The 14,912-nt window shown below is 35.9% G+C and overlaps 1 protein-coding gene across 1 annotated transcript in view; it reads left to right on the top strand.

The window, feature by feature from the left end:
* The first annotated feature begins 12,927 nt into the window (after positions 1 to 12,927).
* Positions 12,928 to 14,912, top strand: part of LOC126970640 (proton-coupled amino acid transporter-like protein pathetic) — a 30,820-nt gene continuing 28,835 nt past the window's right edge. Inside the window, exon 1 of the mRNA XM_050816718.1 lies at positions 12,928 to 13,108. Coding sequence (XP_050672675.1) covers positions 13,071 to 13,108 — 38 coding nt within the window. The 5' untranslated portion in view covers positions 12,928 to 13,070. The remainder of the gene's footprint in view (positions 13,109 to 14,912) is intronic.

Genomic DNA, 14,912 nt, shown 5'->3' on the forward strand with positions numbered 1-14,912 from the left:
GAGCTTGTTTTAAGATGTCCACATTATCTTTAATTATTTTTCCCGATATATCATCTAACCCTATCGCACATTCCGCCTTTAAATTCATTATAATATTAGCCACTTCGTTAAAGTCAGTAGGTAACATGACGAAAGAAACAATTTTATTTTCCCTAAGAGTACAATCTTTGGCTAACTGAGATTCAGATGAGTTTGTTCTTATCAAGATATCTCGCGCTAATGTATTGCCTATGCTTGTGAAGTATTCATTTATTGAGTTAAGTGCCTCCAGGTGATGGGGTGAAGCTGTTAATAGTTCTATAGGTTCTTTTTTATCCTTTTCTAAGTAACTCTAAATTCTCATTGGAAAATTACATAGATCCGGGATAACTGATAACCTTCTTAAATGGTGTGCTTCCTACCTTTCTGAGCGATGGGCGAGAGTAGTAATGGATGGAAAAGAATCTCAACCATTTGTTGCGTCTTCTGGTATACCTCAGGGCTCCATTCTCTGGCCTCTATTTTTCAATGTCTTCATCAATGACATAATACGATCTGTAAATCACAGCGACGTTTATCTTTTTGCAGACAACCTTAAGTTGGTCAAGACAGTGAGAAACAGCTCTGACGTGAAATGCCTTCAGAATGACATTGACAAAATTCATGATTGGTGCACAAAGAACAAAATGTTTCTAAACACCTTAAAATGTCAACATATAAAGTATGTTAGAAAGCGATGCACTTTGCAATCCGAATACTTCATTGACGGACAAAAACTACATGAAGTACCAAGTATTCGAGACCTCGGTATCCAAGTAGACAGCAAGCTACGTTTTTCGGATCATATTGATAAAATCTCGGCTGAAGCAAATCGATCTCTGGGCTTTATTTTAAGAAGTACAAAGGTCTTCAAAAAACCAGCTACAGTAAAAATTATATAACTGTTACGTTAGGAGCAAGCTTGAGTATTGTAGTACAGCTTGGAACCCGACTTATAAGGTGCATACAGATAGACTGGAAAGGGAACAGAAAAAGTTAATTGGTAGTCTATCGTACCGATTCAAGACTCCAAATACAGTCAGGACATATGCAGACAAACTGAAGCACTTTCAATTACAGCAGCTATCCTCGCGACGATCTCATCTCGACATGTTATTTCTCCATAGGTTAATAAACGGCGGCATTGATTGTCCAGCTCTGTTACTTAAATTTAAATTTAAATTTCCTGCCAGAATACCACGACATCTATGTGACTTGTTTGAGCCAAGTTTCTGTAAACCAATCTAGGATGTGATTCACCTGTGGTACGCATTTCTCGTCGCTATAATGACTATACAAAGAAAAGTCCAAATATCGACATTAATTTTGATAGTCTTAACAACTTTAAATTAAAGCTTATTAAGTGTGACCTATCTACAGCCTCAGAATGTAATACCTAGATAGTCTTATATAATAAATTGATTGGAATACTGCATTCACAGATTTGTAATTAATATAAATAGCTCGTAATTTACTAATTTTAATTAATTTTTTTTTTCTTTTGATTTCTCCTTACTAATAATTTTTGTAACAGAAAGCATGCTGTGATTACCTTTAATTGTAGGAAAAGTTAAATTTTATAAGTAATGCAATGTAATTATTAAAACTGTAACTACTATTTCTTATGTTGGTGATCCATTAAATAAATAAAAAAAATAAAAAAAAACTAAATTTCTTAATAAGCTTCCAAAGTTCTTTTGGGTTTTTAGAGTGTTTCTCTGTTTCCACTCGCTCATATACACGTTTAATAGTTTTGAGTGTATTATTACATATATTCCTATACTTTTTATAATTAGCAAGCAAGGTTAAATTTCCTGTATACTTTTTACATTTTTTATGTAGTAGATCTCTGCGTTGAATACATTTTAGAAGACCAGGAGTGATCCATGGTTTTAAAGTTATTTTGGAGTGTGGTAAAGTACGAACACTGGTGTTATTTTTCACAATATCTCCGACAGTCTGAAGTAACAATGAAACCGCCTCTGTGGGTTTAGTAAGGCTTGTGATTTGTGACCATTCATAATTAGATAGATCCCTTGAAATGTTTTTGTAGGAAATGATTTTGTTTAATTTTATTTGTTTCTTTAATATTTCAGGAATCTGGAAAAGAACTGGGTAGTGGTCAGTGACTGTTGTTTCCAAAACAGCTGCTTCTACGATTCCTTGGATTTAACCATAACATGATCAAGGCAGCTTTTTTCTCTAGTGGGGTAATTATGGGCAGGGTATAAGCCAAAATAAGCACACAGATTTAAGTAACTTTCAGCTCTTCGAGCGCTACTCTGATCCGCAATATTTATATTTATGTCTCCTACGATTACCACGTTTGAAAAAGAAGTTAAAGAATTCAATATATCAGCGAGACTTAATAGAAAAGGTTCAATATTATTAAAACAGGGCGGTCGATAAATACCTAAGATGACCGTATTTTGAATTATTATTTGTATACAAGTACCGTTTGTTAAATTGCGTTCGATAGTAGATATATTTTTGATACATGATTTATAGTAAACAATAACTCAATCGTTTTGGTTATAATTGAATAAAGTATTCGAATAATTACATCCATTTAAAGTAGGATAATTCACACATTGCGATAACCAACCCTCTGTAAGAATTATTATGTCCAAATCGAAGCTAATCCGTCGCAGTAGCGTAAGTAAGTTATCAAAATTACAGTGTAAATTACGGATGTTCTGCAATAAAATAGTCAACGCCTTATGTTGTCCTAGTTGTAAATTATGTTTAACGCTTTCTGGAGAACAGAAGTAATGTTTCGATATATGTGTGTCATCTAGATCAGTTATTAAATTGTTTAAATCGAATGAAAAATCTACATACCTCTGCGCTGGGATTATAACCAGAACTTTTACACATTCACTTGTTTGATAACCAGCTTGTACGTAATATTTACTATATAACCCCATAACCCCATAAACATAACCCCAATGATTGCAAAACTGAAGTGGCAGTGGGCAGGGCACAAAGTTCTACGGACTAATAAGTTAACTAAAGTTCTCGAATAGCGACCGTACCGTAAGACGCAGTGTTGGTGGGTCCTCCACAAGATGGACCGACGATCTGGTCAAGATCGCCGGAATACGTTCGATGAGTGCAGCGCAGGACCAATCGTCGTGGAGAACTTTGGGGGAAGCCTTTGTCCAGCAGTGGACGTCTTCCGGTTGATGATGATGATGATGAATACAAATAATCTATGCATATATATATAATAACGTCATATGCTAGTCCCAAATAAATAACAAAAACATTCACCAATGCAGAGCTTAATAAGCTCAAACTGTTAATTTTTCATACACTTTTCATATTTTCGTACTTCATTTCACTTTTTGGAAGGTTCATTCCAAAAAGCAAATTAAATACGTCAATTTTAAAGTAAGATTCAGTCAGAAATATATATTCTCATATTTTGTTTATGCACCCCAAAACCATTATCTCTTAACACCAGAGGAATCACTTGAGCGTTACTAAACTTTTACGTAGATATAAATTTTAATTACATTAGCACGTGGCGGGCGAGGATCGAACCGGGAGCTCCGTGGTGAGGATCAACGTGTTCATTGTGCAACCGACGCTTTCGTACATCAGGTTATTGAAGTGAAGAAAACTTCTTTAGCGGCGTTGAGCTCTTTTCTTGGGATGTATATAAAATGTTAAACTCACGTCAGGACACGTGACCTGATCGTAAATTCGTAAGATAATTGTAATAGTTCTGTAGTGTTTTTTAGATGTTATGAGATTGAAATCTTTTAGATACTATAAATTGTTATTTTTGTGTACGATAACAAATGAATATTGTAGTTAACCACATAAATGAAAAAGTACCAGTACTTTAACACTGACAAATAAAGCAAGTCTTGCGAAATTATTCCCTAACCATTTCAAAATAATAAAAAATGCACAAAGTTTATCTTCAAGTATTCATTATTACTAACAGTGTAAAATTTTGAAGAAATAACGCATAATGAAGGTTGGCCAGGTTTTTCCTAGTAAAAAATATTACTACAAAGAAGAAAGAAATCTTTATATACTATACATAATTCTTAAACTAAACACATAAATAAACTGCGGTAGATACGTTGCAGTCTGTTTAACGTGTCCAAAATACACTAATTGTAACTAAATTTACTTCAGCGGTTTTCTTTTCCATTCCACTCTGAGAGCTCGGTATTCATATATCTTCGTTGTCTTTCATTCTGTACAGAATTGAAAATACCACTTCTATATTACCGCTTATTTTATTTTATTTTATTTTATTTGGGACACAAAACAATTACACACTAGATGATTACATTAGAGGAAGAAATAACATAAATAGTACTGAGTGCATAACCAACGACAGTGTCCACGGGTTACTATTTAAGTGTTAGGTAACAAGAAAGAAAAGTAGTTATTACAAACAGATGTAGCTTACAATATTATTATGATGTTACATATAAGTCTCCAATGAGAATATTTAATTTCATAACAATGAGATTTAAGTTTAAATTTAATTAAATAACATTAATTAAGTTGATGCTGTTTCAATGTGCTATTAATTGCTGATTTGAATTGTCGTTCCGATATACCTAATATGTCAATATCTGAAAAGATTTCATTGTATGTGCTAAATAGGCGTTGCAGAGGCGCGCGTTTGCCGGAGTTGGTTCGAATTGGGCTAACTGCAAAAAGGGGACGCTTACGTACACTGCGCTGACATACAACTCTTGGGACCTGGAAGTTTAGATTGTGTACTAAATCACTGCAGTCATATTTGTTGTTACATAATCCATATAATGTTTTAGCCCCAAGAAGTTTCCTTCTGGTCTTTAGGGTCTGTAAATTATATTTTTGTAGCAGATCGGGGTATGATAATTTAGATCGGTAACATCTATAATGAGTCGATTTTCGAAATTTACGCTGTAAAGTCTCAATCATATCGGTATATTTACTGTACAGAGGATCCCAGACCTTAACAGCGTATTCAAGTTGAGGACGTATTAGTGATTTGTAAAGTGTTATGTATGTTGTATGTTGTTTAAACTGGCGGGATACGCGCATGACAAATCCAAACATCTTATATGCATTGTTTACAATATTGTTGATGAGCTGGTCTAAATGTAGTTTAGAGTCAAGCTGTATGCCAAGATCACGGACACTGCACATTTTAGCTAGATTTGAACTGCAAAGGGAATATTGGGAGGTAATAATATTTCTTTTTTTAGAAAACGTTATAGAGTGGCACTTGGGAATGCTCAGGAACAATTTATTAGCGTTGCAATAGTCGGTGAGTCTATTTAAGTCCTGTTGCAAGAGAATAATGTCAGAAGGATTTGATATGGTTTTATATATCTTCAGGTCGTCTGCATAAAGTAAGAATTTTGAATTTAGGAAACATGTGTGAATATCATTAATAAATAGAACGAATAAAAAAGGTCCTAAAATAGATCCCTGAGGAACACCGGATGTTACATTAACAGGTCGAGACTCATAACCACTAATGACGATTTTCTGGGTACGTTTAGTAAGAAAGGATGCAAACCAACGAAGCAGGTTGCCTTTTATGCCATTGTAGGAGATTTTATCCAATAATATTTTGTGGTCAACTTTGTCAAACGCCTTTTGAAAATCTGTGTAAACAGTATCGGTTTGAATATTTTGATCAATGTTATTGAAAAGAGAGGTCGTGAATAAAATTAAATTTGTTGTGGTTGATCTTCCCTTGACAAAGCCATGCTGTTGTTCTAATATACTGTTGTGAAGTAGGGGGTAAATTTTATCATGTACAAGACTCTCAAAGACCTTTGACAAAGATGACATTATTGAGATAGGGCGGTATTTTTCAACATTACTTCTAGGTCCGTTTTTATGAATCGGAACTAAATTTGCATGCTTCCAAACGCTAGGGAATATTCCTTCATTCAGACATTTATTAAATATTATTTGTATTGGATAGGAGATGGTTTCCCATGTATTTTTAAGAAACCTAGCTGGAATTCCGTCAGGTCCCGGACCTTTTGAAGGGTCCAGAGATTTCAGTTTAATTTTTATATCTGATAATGTGACACTCAGATTACTTACATTAGTGTTATTAGTGTTTGTGCATAAAGGGGGGGCCCAGTTATCTAAATTAAGACTTGATGGCTCATAAGAAGATTCAAAAAAAGAAGAAAACCGCTTAGTTTTTTCTGTGAAATATTTTCAATCTTTGCTATGTACCAGTGGGAGGCTCCTTTGCACAGGATGCTGGCTAGATTATGGGCACCATAACGGCGCCTATTTCTGCCGTGAAGCAGTAATGTGTAAGCATTATTGTGTTTCGATCTGAAGGGCGCCGCAGCTAGTGAAATTACTGGGCACATGAGACTTAATATCTTATGTCTTAAGGTGACGAGTGCAATTGTAGTATCGCTAAGAATTTTTGTGTTTTTCAAGAATCCTGAGCAGCACTGCACTGAAATGGGTTTGCTGCTACAAAGCTGAACCCAAAGCAGTGAAAAAGTAAAGCTTCATACGAAGGTAGAAAGAGAAGCTAGAAGATGAAGAGCTTTTTAAATCGTTTAAAGTTTACCCCGATCCGAAACCAAGTAATAATAATAATATTGACATACTTTACATACTTTTGGACAAATTGTCTTGCCCCAAACTAGGAAAACACACTATAAGACAAAGGTTTATTTAATATGATATACAAATATATACATATATATTATAAACATCAATATTCATCATATAAATGTTTACACCTGCCGGGATTTGAACCCGGGAAGTATCTTTAGTAGGCAAGGTCACTTACCCCAATCCGAGACCAGATACTTTTACCCCGATCCGAGAGTTGGCTAGAACGAATTATCGCCTCAAAAAAGTTCTGGTAAATTTCATCTAACCGTTAGAACCATTTCTAGGTACATGGAATACATTTTTATAAAATTGCTTTTGGAAATGACAAATTCTTTAAGCGCACTTAGTACTTCATTTTATGGATAGCGAATGAGACTGAACCGTCATGCTCAGTTATTTAACGCTCGTTTAGGTAAAGTCGCTCGGTAAGCATATTATATTTGATAACATTTACCTCGGCTTGATGATTTTTCACTTTCCTTGGTGCAATGAATGGTCTCAAGCATACACCGATTTTTATAAAATAATATAGCTCTCTAATTTGGTCAAACAGCTCCTCTAGATTAAAACCTGGAAAAAAGCAGATTAGATAGGAACGAGTTTAATATTTATAATTATCGCTTAATGAGATTAATAGTATTAGATTTGATTCAATGAGTATGACATCTCTATTAGTAAAAACTACTTGAAATTTTTTACAAGAAAAGTACTTTTATGTACCAATATTATAGAAGTAGTGGAAATGATTTGGTGGTTAGGTGAAACACCCTAGTCCAATCATTATCATCATTTCAGCCGGACGACGTCCATTGCTGGACAAAGGCCTCCCCAAAACCTCCATGACGTTCGGCGCTGCTCTCATCCAACGTACTTCAGCGATCTTGACCAGATCGTCGGTCCATCTTGTGGGGGCCTTACCAACACTACGTCTTCCGGTATGTGGTTGCCATTCCAGGACACTACTGTCCCAACGGTCATCTGTCCATGGAGTTATGTGCCAGCTGCCCACTGCCACTTTAGTTTCGCAGCTATCTAGGCTATGGCGGTGACTTTTATTCTCCTACGGATCTCCTCATTTCTGATTCGATCTCGCAGGGAAACTCCGAGCACAACCCTGTCCATTGCCCTCTGATAGACCATGAGCTTCCCCATATGGCCCATAGCCCTAGTCCAATTTCATCTGATTATTCTAAAGAATTACAGAGTTAACGCGGCGCTGGTCAACTCCGAGTTGGTGAATCCCACGCATTGTATTTATGGAGAACTATTTTGAAGCCAAATATTTAGTTGTGGGAAAATGTTAGGTGTGTGCCAACACCTTAAATATTTAAAAATACATAGACAATCACGCCGTCAGAAGCAAAATTGTAAAATTATGAAATAACAGTATTTTTACATGTTTTTTATTATCTTCACCTGTATGTATGTTTATTCGTAACCGGCTCATTTGGGCGCGATTTTGACCAACTTTAAGCGGCCAGGTTTCGTTCAAACTCCATACATTTATCGAGGACCGATGACAACTCATTAATTTGATAAAATAATTCCATTGTTCAATTTGCTAAATAAGATTTTTGTTAATTTATAGTTGATTTTAAATTTTAACCATTATCTTTTCAACCAAAGCATTTTTTTAGTTTTTTTAAACTAATTTTATTATTAAGTGATAACTAATCGTTTATGCTCACTGTGTACTGTCTTTTGTGGGTGACTGGTGAGATTATTGAATGACACTGAGTTGTCACACGTAGCTATATAGCGCTCGTTCATATGAAGTCGGCTTAAATCGACTAAGGGAGCGCTAAAGTTATTACTTTATGAATATATAGAATAAAATAGTGTATTGCGTATAATAATAAAAGTTTATGTGCTTATGGTCGCATGTGTTAGAATAGCTATTAGATATAGAGTATAGGGAATAAAAATTACAAGTAAAGTGAATATGAAAAACTTATAACCTTTATATTCAAGTAAACCACCATAATTTTAGAAATATATTTATTACGTCATGACGCTACATCGGTTCGTAACGGAGCTTTGACATGGGGAGAAGAACCGATAAGAAACTCCCAGCCCATCTTTTAAATCATATAACAACATATACACTTACTTCTTTAAGATTATTAAATAATAACAACAGCTTAATAATCTATCACATGCAAGTTATACTTAACAAAAATTCGTAAAATTTTCGTTTGTAGTAGGAACAATATTGTAATAAAGAAGGTATTATATACAACCAATAAGGTTTATTTAAATATCATTAAATTATAATATTTATACAATTAGAAAGAAATAAATTATATTTATTTTACAACTTATACATATTGAAATTTATTCAATTCTTGTTCATTGGTTTTAGTTCAGTAGACATATTATTATGAGTTTGAAAGGGCTTGGTAGCTGAAGTAAGATGTCGAAATTGCGAGGAGGATACGAATCTAGACCAAAACGCGGATAGGAATTTAAAAAAAAATGTAAAAACGAGGGTAGTTTTTACATTTTTTTTTTCCCAATAGAACTTTTTATTTTAATATTGACACACTTTTATACAAATTATCTTGCCCCAAATTAGGCATATATAGCCTGTGTTACGGGTTGCAAGACAACGATATATTTAATACAATATACTTACTAAAACATACATAAATACATATATGATACATCCATGACTCGGAAACAAACATCCATATTCATCATATAAATGCTTGCACCTACCGGGATTCGAACCCGAATAACCTCTAACTTAGTAGGTAGGATCGCTAACCACTCGGCTATACAGGTCGTCAAACTATCATGCAAGTAAGAACAACTATATTATGACTAACGAATAAACCTTTCCTTTGAATAGCCCTGCTTCATATTATATTACCAAATATATTACGTGTAATTTGAAACATTTTACACCTGAGTAAGCACTATCTGTCTTATTATAAGTAGGTATTTAGTTAATTGTCATTAGTTTATATTTAAAGCATTCAACAACATTGTTGCTACACGTGTCTGCTGATTTAAAAATAAATATCGTATAAATCGTGCGTTGGCCCTTTAGAACCTTGACATGTTTTACTGTCCGAAACTATTTAGACTATTATCAAAGCCAGACAGATTTATGATGTCTATTTAAAAGTTTACCAAAAGTTAAAAAAAATATACATAAATTTAGTATTTTCTTTGATTGACGCGAGTGTTTTACATTTTAATAAACCTTCTCAAAGGATTAAAATGCCAACTGTTGGAATACCTAGAGGAGCACCAGCTGATCAGCGACTGTCAGTACGATTTCCTTCTTGCATACCTCACCCATAAATGGGCACAAGCGGTTGAGTCGAAGGGAGAGGCGTTGGCGGTGAGTTTGGACATAGCGAAAGCCTTCGATCGGGTGTGGTAAAAGTGCTGATAGCGAAACTGCCATCCTATGGGCTTCCCGAGAAGTTGTGCAAATGGGTCAGTAGCTTTTTGGCCGATCGGAGCATCAAGGTTGTTATCAACGGTGCATGCTCCGACTTAAAACCCATAAACGCTGGTGTTCCGAGTCCCAAGGCTGCGTGCTATCCCCTACACTGTTTGATGTGGTGACCTTCACCGCCCGTGCCAACATGGCCCGGGATAGCGTCGCCGAGATTTGGAACAAACTTGTGTACGAAATCGAGACTATGCTTTACAAAGTCTCGGAATGGCGCCGACAAAATTTCATCAGTCCACTTCAACCCCAAGAAGACACAAGTTTGTGACTTCAACACTAAAAAGTCTCCTTATGTCGTATCCCCTCGATTCGAGATCACTCCTCTAACTGCCACAGCCTGTAGTGGCATACTTGGCTTCGATATATCGAGCGATGTTCAGTTCCGTGGTCACTTGGCAAAGAAGACCAAACTGGCCTCTAAAAAGCTTGGTGTACTCAGTAAGGCGAGACAGTATTTCACTATAAGCCACCACCTGCAACTATATAAGGCCCAAATTCGTCCTCACATGGAGTACTGTTCTCAACTCTGGGCGGGTGCTCCTCAGTACCAGCTTCTTCCATTTGACCGCATACAACGAAGAAGAGCGGCTCGAATCATCGACGATCAAGTCATTTCCGATCGGCTTCATTATTTGGCATTGCGTTGAGATGTGGGATGTGCTCTCTGCAACTTCTACCGCATTTATCACGGAGAGTGCTCAGAGGAGCTGTTCGAGTTGATTCCAGTGGCTGAATTCCACCACCGGACATTACGTGCAAAGTACCACCCGCATCACGTTGACGTCTGGCACAACCCCGCATTTTGCAAGAAATTTCTTGCCCCGCACATCCACTTTGTGGAATCAATTACTGCCTGCGATTTTCCTGAACAGATTCGATTTAAATAGAGTATTTTACAATGGCTGAAATCTATATAACAAATTAATTTGTATGGTGCTAATTGAATAAAATTTATATGACTTTGATTTTGATTCTTGCTGCCAAATTCCTCCATCCCATAATGGTTATAATCCACACCATCATCATTAATGTGTGCCGTTCATCCACCCATGTGGTTTCCAAGGAACTTTCTACCATATCCAACTCCTTTGTTAACACTAAAACAGTTATTATTATAGCTTTTTTTATGGAGAAAGGAGGACAAACGAGAGTCCTGATACAGATTATGAGATACTTCGTAAATATGATGTGAATTTCAATTTGACACTTCCATGAAAGACGGCCAGACAGACGAATAACGATCCTATAGAGGCTACATCTTCCTTTAATGGGTAAAGACTTTAGAAGTGATAAATAATGTTACTATGAGTTATAATTTTTGGAGAGCAATAAAAATTTGTTTTTTAAAATGAAGAAAATTAAAAAAAAAATATATATTTTCATCTATATTAAAAATACTATTAAATAATAATTACAACATTCGCTGCGCTATAGGGAGACTTTAAGCCATAATTACTGTGGTAGAACATAATGTGCATGGGGGGAAAAGTACTAAGCCTACTTATAGCGGTAAGTGTCTGATTAGTCACACGGATTAGTCCCTAGCAAACACTTTATGGCCTCATATCTAGAATCTAGATTATAAGTAACTTCATTAAAGGATAGTGATTGAGTGTGTAGTACCTATATGATGATGGATAGTAGAAGTTGGATGCAAGATTCGTGAAGGTAAACTGCCTTTGGAAACAAGTGAATTAAGTCTAAACAATGTGTTGTTTTCAAAGTGATAACCTTCACTTCAAAACAAACCAGCGACCTCTCGCGTATTTTAAAGAATAACAAATTGTTTAGATTTGAAACAGCGACATCTCAAGTCAATTTCCTAATATGAAAATATTGGGGTTGAGCAGGTTATCAACTGTTAAGTAGATCCTGTAGATGAAGCCACAACCTTATAGTTGAACTTACAAGATTTATCAATGATACGTCACTCGATCGGTTAGCTCAATTGGAAGAGCGCTCGCATGGAATACGAGACGTGGCGGGTTCGAGTCTTCGACTTAAAAACGCATGAGTCTGACCAATCCAATGCCAGACAGTGAGGCCTGTGTTATAAACGTATATCTATGTTATTAATAAACGTAAAGTTATTCCAATTTTAAAACTTTTTGTCTTTATCTTACCTTTATCACTACAGAAATAATTGACAGGGAATAATAAGCCACAACCTGAGAGTTGAACAAAGACATAATTTGATTTGATCATGAAAGATTTATGAGCTTTACGTTACTCGAACGGTTGGAACAGTGGAAAAGTGCTCGCATCGAGTTTTCGCATCGTGCATAAATTTTATTTGAGGGAGAAGTAATCTTATACTTGGAGTAACTTTACACTGCGTTTTTTTATTAAAACAGTATGGGTACAGACAGTATGACCATAGAGCTTTTTCATTTGATAAACAAAACATACCATCTATTATCAAGGTAGCTTCGTGCTCACCTGTCGCTGACGTAATAAATAAAAAAACACGTTCCAAGTTTCGCGCGAGCAATTGCTCGTTCAAGCATTAATGAGAACACATCGAACGTTTGATATTTTCTTTATGCTACGGCCAGACTTGAAGGCGAAAATTCGTGTTCGATCCATGACGAAATGCTTGACCACGAAGTGTAGCCACCGGCACGAACTTTGTCGCGACAAAACCCTTTGATGTGCGGCAAATTACCTACAGCGGTACGAAGGGCATTCGTATTCGCGATGATAATTCACGATAGGACGAATTCTTTGGCCAGACGTGTCGCGACAACGCAATTCTTCGGGTTATTGCGATAGTATGGCCCCAGCTTTAGCGATCGTGTCATCTCACATCTGTCAAACATGTTCGCACTTCGCAGTAAAGTAGGAATCGCGGCTTGAGACTGCCGTCTCACTGTCACCTCAAAGCCACTCGACATGCCGCGCGTGTGAATCGTTAAATTACAGATGAAATATATCAGTATTAGTGAAAAGTTAACTGTTCGCTGTGATAATGTCTAATAGTTATAACATGAAGGATTTTAGTTCGACGTAAGTATGTTTTTTAAATATTACAGTGCTATTTAGTACAAGTATGCTAAGCTAGCTAATTACGATTTTTCTTATAAAAGGTTACATTTAAATAGATCAAATATCAATTTTGGGTTCGCTTAAACTTATAACTTCATCATTATACATATACTTGTACAGTCAACATTATAAATAATATTATGTACATACGAGTATGCAGCTAATAGTGAAAGTCTTTGGAATATTTGACAAGAGTTAAAACTTAAAACACAACTCCAGACATTATGGGTACTTTACAAAATTTAATAAGTCTGGCGAGACATAAGATACCTTATAAATTAAATTCGTGCTACTTTGAATTATTAGATTATTCATTCATTGAATTATAATTAAAAATTAAATTACCAGGCGCTACCATGTATGTGTTTTACTTTTAGTAAATAAATAGACGTAAAATAGATTCATTATTACATATTACTTCTTTCTTAAAAACATGATCTGAAAATTACATAAAGGTTCCCTTCTAACTCTTTCATTAAATCTCTGAAGATCAAAGAGGATGTAAATACTACTTAACACTGAAGATAATTTCAACTTTATATATTTTTAGTTGCATTTTTTTTAGAAAATAATGTTTAATTGTTTTTTAAACAGATCGCATATATGTTTTGATAATTTAGCATATATTATGATGCTGTCTGTACACGGTGTGTATTAGCAAATGTTTCTATTTTTATTCATACGCTTTAATGCACCTAAACTAGGACGATTGTGGTCTGTCGTACGATATATGCTAATAATGTCGCTTAATTAAAAACCGATAATAACTCATATAATTTAAATTCTTATTAACTAACTAAAAAACCGGTTTTTTACGCCTCCAATCAACACACAAATAGATGTATAGTATTCGTTTTTTAGTATTTAGAGTGCTGTAGTTAAGGTGTAGTCCAGTAAGGCCGTTGTTATTATAAAATTTCACAAAGCATAGAGTCATTAAATCTTTTTCTTTAGCCTCGCACTAGTTGAGGTTGGCTCTCCTAAATCCTAATCAGTCTTCGCCTTCTGGGTCGTCTGCGTTTCGCTCTTGTTTCCGTACTTTTCATGATTAGGAGTAGATTGTTGGCTGTAGATTTTTACGGCCGGTTGCCACCTTTCGCCAAGGCACTAATCCTGCTTTGGACTGTGAGCACCGACGTAGAAGAAAAGATTCCTTGCCGTCGACTCTTTTGCAAAAGCAATGCAAAAGAGTCGAGAGAGAGCAACTCGAACAGGGCCTGTTTGACCCAATATGTGCGTGTAGCCCGCTGTTGGGTTTGTGCCTCCTCCGCCTGATCCGCTGTTCCGATGGACTCCATCTCCACCTTCAGAGCCGTTGAGGTCTTCACCCTTAACCCTAGGCATGGGTTCCACGTTATACCCCGCGGGACTAGGTCTCTGACCGAACTCAGCCACCGACATTGATCCGGCCTACTGGAACAAGTAATGCCCACCCCCGCGACGTGGACGCGCCGGCCAGGAATTGCCCCAGTGGATAACAGAGAGGGACTCCATATTCCCTGGGGCCGGGTTATTGGTCTAGTATGTGTACCTAAACCAAAGGCCTTAGTATCATTAAATAAGAAAACGAAAATTATGAAATGTCCTTTACGTTGAGTAAAGATATCGTCCACCGCATTTATTACAACTGTTCCGAAGGAGTTATTTAACCTGACGCCACAAACTAAGACTGTGATCTATAGAGCTTACTTAAACTTTGCTCAGACTTTACTTACGTATAACTTAGCTGAGTGTGATAAAACGCGAACTTGACTTACGCGAAACG

The sequence above is a fragment of the Leptidea sinapis genome, chromosome 21, assembly GCF_905404315.1.
Source record: "Leptidea sinapis chromosome 21, ilLepSina1.1, whole genome shotgun sequence".
Classification (NCBI taxonomy): Eukaryota; Metazoa; Arthropoda; class Insecta; order Lepidoptera; family Pieridae; genus Leptidea; species Leptidea sinapis.